Source organism: Bos grunniens, chromosome 12, assembly GCF_055505025.1.
Source record: "Bos grunniens cultivar Pamir isolate PY7600 chromosome 12, Bosgru_T2T1.0, whole genome shotgun sequence".
In the NCBI taxonomy this organism is placed as follows: domain Eukaryota; kingdom Metazoa; phylum Chordata; class Mammalia; order Artiodactyla; family Bovidae; genus Bos; species Bos grunniens.
Genome location: NC_141176.1, coordinates 75,600,527 through 75,608,277, shown reverse-complemented (window position 1 = coordinate 75,608,277; position 7,751 = coordinate 75,600,527). Strand labels below are relative to the sequence as shown.

The 7,751-nt window shown below is 41.8% G+C and overlaps 1 protein-coding gene across 1 annotated transcript in view; it reads left to right on the top strand.

Moving 5' to 3' along the window:
* Nucleotides 1-7,751, top strand: part of LOC147361921 (ATP-binding cassette sub-family C member 4-like) — a 135,914-nt gene that overhangs the window by 90,070 nt on the left and 38,093 nt on the right. Inside the window, exons 20-22 of the mRNA XM_086330244.1 lie at nt 187-266; nt 5,908-6,058; nt 7,532-7,651. Of these exons, the coding sequence (XP_086186370.1) occupies nt 187-266; nt 5,908-6,058; nt 7,532-7,651 (351 nt within the window). The remainder of the gene's footprint in view (nt 1-186; nt 267-5,907; nt 6,059-7,531; nt 7,652-7,751) is intronic.

The window sequence follows — 7,751 nt, the reverse complement described above, 5'->3', positions numbered from 1 at the left end:
TCTCTAGGTATCATCCTATTTTCTCTTTCTTTACCACTGACATTGGCATATTTCCTATGACTCTGTAATATATTAAATATATATATATATATACTTTAAAAATATTGTTTTCATTTGTTCATGAATTCTTTCTCTTAAAGGGTGTGACTGGGGAAATGAGTAATTTCTCATATCCTGTTCTTTCAGGAAGAATTTTAAATCGTTTCTGCAAAGACATTGGGCTTATGGATGACTTACTGCCCCTGACATTTCAAGATTTAATCCAGGTAACAAAGCAGTCCTGTCAGAGTTCTCACAGGGAATAGTAAAGTGCCTGTTTTTCAAGGCCTTTTCACACTGGTTAAGGGTGGGCTTTCAGCCTGGTGATGTGCTTGTTACCTTCAGAGAAGGTCATGGTTGTGAGAGAAAGGGGCGGCTGTGATAGGGAGGCTGAGTTAACATGAGTAACTCCTGGGGCAGAAGTGGCTCCACAGTCACGATGAGGTTGGTCTGAAGCAGCGACATGCTGGGCAAGTGATCCTCCCTCTGCCTTCCAGATGTCTGGTGTGGATTTCCTTTACTGTGAGCACATTTCATAACAGAAACAAGCACCTCTCATAGAGAGATAGCTTAGATGAGCTAAATTATGCATTGTATTACCACAAAGGACACATATTTACTGCAACTTTTTTGTTTTGTTTTGGATAAAGCCAGGTGTGGTTACTTATAAAGATATGTAATAATAAGGTGAAAGTAATACCTGACTACAGCCATGAAATTAAAAGATGCTTACTCCTTGGAAGGAAAGTTATGACCAAGCTAGATAGCATATTCAAAAGCAGAGACATTACTTTGCCAACAAAAGTTCATCTAGTCAAGGCTACGGTTTTTCCTGTGGTCATGTATGGATATGAGAGTTGGACTGTGAAGAAGGCTGAGCACCGAAGAATTGATGCTTTTGAACTGTGGTGTTGGAGAAGACTCTTCAGGGTCCCTTGGACTGCAAGGAGATCCAACCAGTCCATTCTGAAGGAGATCAACCCTGGATTTCTTTGGAAGGAATGATGCTAAAGCTGAAACTCCAGTACTTTGGCCACCTCATGCAAAGAGTTGACTCATTGGAAAAGACTCTGACGCTGGGAGGGATTGGGGGCAGGAGGAGAAGGGGACGACAGAGGATGAGATGGCTGGATGTCATCACTGACTCAATGGACATGAGTCTGAGTGAACTCCGGGAGTTGGTGATGGACAGGGAGGCCTGGTGTGCTGCAATTCATGGGATCGCAAAGAGTCGGACACGACTGAGCGACTGATCTGATCTGAATACCTTTACCAGGACAGTAGAGAGGAGTTGTTTAAGATACAAAGCTTTTAAAGGAAAGTGCATCTAAGCCCATAATTTGAGCATGGGATCAAAGTCATCTCAGAAATTTTGTTTTTGTAGGTAGCTTTTCACATGTTGAGTGCTGTAACTTAAGGTATTTAAGCAAACAAACAACCCTACAGAAATATCTTTTATCCAGATGTTATGGAACCAGGTCCCACTGCTCACCACCTACAAGATCAATACTCATAAATATTAGTAGGAAGAATAATTGTCTTTAACCCAAATGCCAGCAATTGGGAGATGGGGAGATGGTGGATTCAGCGTCCCCCAGAAACTACCTCTGAAGAGTATGCTCAGCCATGAAAGTTTTTAAAGGGAAAAAGGGAAGTAATTAGTTGATCAGGGAGATGGAGGTCAGAGTCATCACCGTCCCCCACTGTGTGCAGGTTTGTCGACTTCTCATGCTCTTTCTTCAGATGCCATCTTATTCACAAAATTAGTGAAGGGGAAGCTAGGGAAGAGATCAAGTCATCCTTTAATTAATCATTCTTCATTTCCACTGTGACCCATGGAAAGAATCAACAGATTAAGCAAGGTATTGTGTGATCAAGGCTTCCCTGGTGGCTCAGATGGTAAAGAATCCACCTGCAGTAAAGCAGACCTGGGTTTGATCCCTGAGTTGGGAAGATCCCCTGGAGAAGGGAATGGCAAACCCCTCTGGTAGTCTTTCCTTGAGAATCCCCATGGACAAAGGAGCCTGGTGGGCTACAGTCCATGGGGTCACAAAGAGTCCGACACAACTGAGTGACTAACCACAGCACAGTATGTGACTAAAAGATCTGCAGGTTGTGCTAAGCCTAGAGATGCACAGAATATAGAGATATCTGGTTTAAGATTAAGACAAAGAGTGCCTCCTACAGAAAACTCTTTCCTGTCAAAAGATGATTACACTGCCTTTGTTTTGTCTGTGAAACTTGAGGTTCTAAAGAATGATTTGGGGTCACTTCAGCTCTCATCTCATTCAGTGCTGTTGTTCATGTGGGATGTTTCTCCTGTTGCTTAATTCTTTTTACCTTTTAGTGACCAAGCTTGTGGGGACTTTTTCATTTCCAAGTAGTAATTGTGGAAATGAAATGCATTTATCAAAAATTGCACACAAAAAAATGCAGCAATGATTATCTGACTGCAGGCCACATAGCCTGTGGACAAAGTTTTCTCCTGTTCACTAACGTGAGCTAAGCTGAGACTTGGAGGCAGACTGTTTTTACTGCACAGATATCTGATTGTTTTCTCCTCTGCAACCTTATTTTCTAAATTAGTCATGTAGGTTAGGTATATAATTTATCCCCAGAATCAATTTCTCACTAAATCAATATTCTATTTTGACAGTGATTATTAATTACATTAAATTTTTGTGAAGAATTCTCTTTGCTACTGCAAACTAAGCCAAGGTTGAGTTTCCACAGCTGGCTGGCCCACTGTGTGCTTAGCCCATGGTTAATTAGCCCTCATAAATCCAAATCCATCACATATTTTTGAATGTTTTTTAAGAGGGACAGGGAGAGATGCTACTTGATTTTAAGTGTAAAACAATCTCAGTCATGTGAGGAGAGAAAATTTTAGTCTCTCTGATTTCCAATCCCAGGTCTGTCAGTTTTAATTCAATTATCTTAGATCTTAGGACCTTGAGGCATACTGCAGATAATGAAATAAGAGTCTGGGATGAGCAGGGCACCTGCATATTCTTCACTGAGCAGGTGGTAGTTAAATCTGTGAAGGTGATAAGATTGCCCAGAGAGAGGGAAGCATCTTAGGAGAAAGATCAGAAGCTTAAGCAAGCCTTCATATTGACAGAGAAACCAGCCTGTGAAATTCATTTCTGAAGTGTCTTCTTAGAATCCTCTAAGAAAAGTGTTCACATATTCTTCCCTGTGTTTCCATAGCACTCTGGGCCTTGTGCAAACCATCACGGATTTGTATCCAACTAAGGTCTGCCCAAAGAAAGGCAAGGCCAAAGAATGCTCAAACTACCGCACAATTGCACTCATCTCACACGCTAGTAAAGTAATGCTCAAAATTCTCCAAGCCAGGCTTCAGCAATATGTGAACTGTGAACTTCCACATGTTCAAGCTGGTTTTAGAAAAGGCAGAGGAACCAGAGATCAAATTGCCAACATCCACTGGATCATCAAAAAAGCAAAAAATATTCCAGAAAAATATCTATTTCTACTTTATTGACTAGGCCAAAGCCTTTGACTGTGTGGATCACAATAAACTGTGGAAAATTCTGAAAGAGATGGGGATACCAGACCACCTGACTTGCCTCTTGAGAAACCTGTATGCAGGTCAGGAAGCAACAGTTAGAACTGGACATGGAACAACAGACTGGTTCCAAATAGGAAAAGGAGTACGTCAAGGCTGTATATTGTCACCCTGCTTATTTAACTTATATGCAGAGTACATCATGAGAAACGTTGGGCTGGAAGAAGCACAAGCTGGAATCAAGATTGCCGGGAGAAATATCAATAACCTCAGATATGCAGATGACACCTCCCTTATGGCAGAAAGTGAAGAAGAACTAAAAAGCCTCTTGATGAAAGTGAAAGTGGAGAGTGAAAAAGTTGGCTTAAAGCTCAACATTCAGAAAACGAAGATCATGGCATCTGGTCCCATCACTTCATGGCAAATAGATGGGGAAACAATCCATTGCTTCAGTGACAGATTTTATTTTGGGGGGCTCCAAAATCACTGCAGATGGTGACTGCAGCCATCAAATTAAAAGATGCTTACTCCTTGGAAGGAAAGTTATGACCAACTTAGATAACATATTCAAAACCAGAGACATTACTTTGCCAACAAAGGTTCGTCTAGTCAAGGCTATGGTTTTTCCTGTGGTCATGTATGGATGTGAGAGTTGGACTGTGAAGAAGGCTGAGCGCCGAAGAATTGATGCTTTTGAACTGTGGTGTTGGATAAGACACTTGAGAGTCCCTTGGACTGCAAGGAGATCCAACCAGTCCATTCTGAAGGAGATCAGCCCTGGGATTTCTTTGGAAGGAATGATGCTAAAGCTGAAACTCCAGTACTTTGGCCACCTCATGCGAAGAGTTGACTCATTGGAAAAGACTCTGATGCTGGGAGGGTTTGGGGGCAGGAGGAGAAGGGGACGACAGAGGATGAGATGGCTGGATGGCATCACTGACTCGATGGATGTGAGTCTGAGTGAACTCTGGGAGTTGGTGATGGACAGGGAGGCCTGGTGTGCTGCGATTCATGGGGTGGCAAAGAGTTGGACACAACTGAGCGGCTGAACTGAACTGAAGGTCTGTAACCTTCAGAGTTCTTGGTCCAGGCCATGTAAATCTGCACATGTTCATTATTCACTCCACTTTCATAACAGGCAGATGCTAAGTGTTGACTGCATTCTTGCCTGAAGCTTTCCACCATCATATTATACTTTTCTTGATAAAGATACTTAAATCAGAGTCAGCCAAGGACTTGAGTTTTTAGTCTACCTGCTGCTTTTTTGGGCCAAGATCACTTCCCAATATAAAATCACCTTGTGGGGTGAGGTGATGACTAAGTGAAATGTTTGTGGAACTCTTAGCACATGCAAACACCTGGTAAATGGTATCTGCTGTTGCAATAATCACTCACCTTTGAAATGGACATTTTAAATACTTAGCATAATGTTACTTAGCTGTATGTTGGGAACAAGCCTAAATATGTCATAATGGCTCAAGACATGACCTCTCTGGCTCCATGACTTAGGCTTTGCAGTCTCCAGTCTCCATCAAGTTGCTTTTCCTCTTCTTGTGCCTCAGTGTCTCGATCTGTAAAATGAGATAACACTGTTACTTGATAGGGCTATTGTAAAGATTATCGACTTCACACATGTGAAGTTTCGAATGTGCAGCCCTGTACGCAGTCAGCACTCAGTATATATTAACTAAGGATGGAAAACCAAGAAAGTGGAATTCTTACTTCCAAAGGTAGACATTTCCATTTTCCCCCCTTTTACTGGGCTTAGAATTTATAATTGACCACTTTTTTATCCCTGCGTGTATAGCTAAGGTTTCTGAATTTCTCATCTGTGATATCTTCTTGCTCATCTGTTTAGTATCAGTAACACCTACTGACTCCTGATAGTTTGGGATTCAACAACTACCCTCTGAGTCTCAAACATTCTCATCCATTAAAAATAGTACTGCCTAGGGGAGTTCTCTGGTGTCTACTGGTGAGGACTGCTAGGATTGACTTATTTCATTGCTGTGGCCCAGGTTCAATCCCTGGTCAGGGAACTGAGATCCCGCCAGATTCATGGCATGGCCAAAATAAAAAGTAATGCCTGCCTCATAGGGTTACTGAGTGTATCAAAAGAGCTAACGCCTAGAAAGTTCTTATCGTAGTGTTGGACACATGCAATACATATCGTAATGAGCACCTATAATTTTTTTTCCTTTGGATAGGAAAGCTTTCCCTGCCATTCCAACACATCTTTCGAGGAAAGAAGTTTAATCCTAACAGAACAATCTATTAAAGTTTATCTTTGAAAAGAATCCTTCATAAGGAGGCCTCCGTGTCTTTCTTCACTATTTCAGACATTTCTACTTGTGATTGGTGTGGTGATCGTGATGGTGGCTATGATTCCTTGGACTGTGATACCCCTGGCTCTCCTTGGCCTCATTTTTTTCCTGCTTCAGCTCTATTTCCTAAATACATCAGGAGATGTCAAACGCCTGGAATGTGCAAGTGAGTACCAGGACTCTCAGGCTAGGGTGGCAGTGCAGGCTGGCTTCCGTTTATGCCGTAATTACCCAGACCCCTGACATCCTGCAGACTCTATCTTGGAATTTCTCCCTAGATCAATATTAGGTAATTGCATATTATAGCCCTTGTGAGTCAGTGTGGCCCTTAAAGCAAGCACAGCTGGTGGCAGGTCACCTGCAGCTTTTGCATTTCAGCACAAGGAAAGCGAATGTGAGCCCCATGAGGACAGGGACTGCTTCTGTCTAGCTCACGGCACACTCCGTGACATAGCAGCCACTCAGTAAACATTTTTCTAAACATAAAATGTTATATCATGTTGCAATTAATGCAGAAGGAAAATAGGGAATTTTTCTTTCCCAGACTTACGAGAAATAAGGAAAGAAAAAGATTAGGAAAAGGAAAAGAGGCATCAGGAAATATATTCACAATGTCAGAGGTGATACATTTGGATAATACATTCTCTTACATACTCCAAAGATGGCAAATAAGTTGCAGTTGTTAAGTGTTTTGAAAAGATAAGCCCTGTTATTTTAAGATTTGCTCTTTATCATCACCAATACTTGGGGTGATGCCACACTGTGGCCGCCTTCCCCAAGGCTTTTCATATAAATGAATGCTGAAAATAACCACCTTGGGAGAACAAAGAAAGGGGATCTATTCAATACCCATTTAGTCTATTACTACATTCAAATTCCTAGTTTTAGAATAATAGGGAGCATGATTTATAGTTAATCATACCTAGGTTTGATCCCTGGGTTAGGAAGATCCCCACGAGAAGGGAAAGGCTACCCATTCTAGTATTCTGGCCTAGAGAATTCTATGGATTGTATAGTCCATGGGGTCGCAAAGAGTCAGACACAACTGAGTGACTTTCACTCACTCATTCTATTCCACAGGTAACCACATAGGATGAAATTATCTAGTGCTTATCTCATTGTTAATGCACAGATATAGTTAATCATTATTAACATAAAATCATAAGGAGAGAAGATTTTTAAAAAAGGAATGTGGATGATTATAAAAAAGTAAGGAAAGATGTTTGTATCAGAAACCTTGACTATGGATAGTGATTGCAAATTAATGCAAACTTCATTTTATAGAAACAAAGCCAAGAAGAGAAATATACTGTTTCCCATGGTTGTCTGTATCTACTAAGTGGAAAAATCTGAGTTCATTATTTAAAACTAGCTACAATTTTAATTTAGTCAAAGATAGGTTCAAAGAGAATTTTTCATTTCCAGGTTGTTAAAGTGAAGGTTGGTGTGAGCAGGAGCTTGAGGGTCACGTGGAGGATCCACTCCAGAAAGGGCATCATCCCTCCTCCCCCAGGCAGCCCTCCAGGAAGCGCCAGATGTGCCCTTTGGCAGGACACGCAACCAAAGAACATGGGAGGTAGTGGGTTTCCTCACATCCAGCCTCCCTGACTATCTATGTTGTTTGTCTCTGCTTCCACAGAACAAAGCCCAGTATTTTCCCACTTAGCATCTTCTCTCCAGGGACTCCGGACCATCCAGGCATACAAAGCCAAACAAAAGTTTCAGAAACTGTTTGAGACGTGCCAAGACTTGCACTCAGGTCTGTAAGTTTCTGGAAATGATTTCAAAGGATGGGATATGCTCCCTTCAGAGTCCTGACCCCCCTCTCAGGTGGCCTTGCTGGCCAGCGGCTCTGTCTG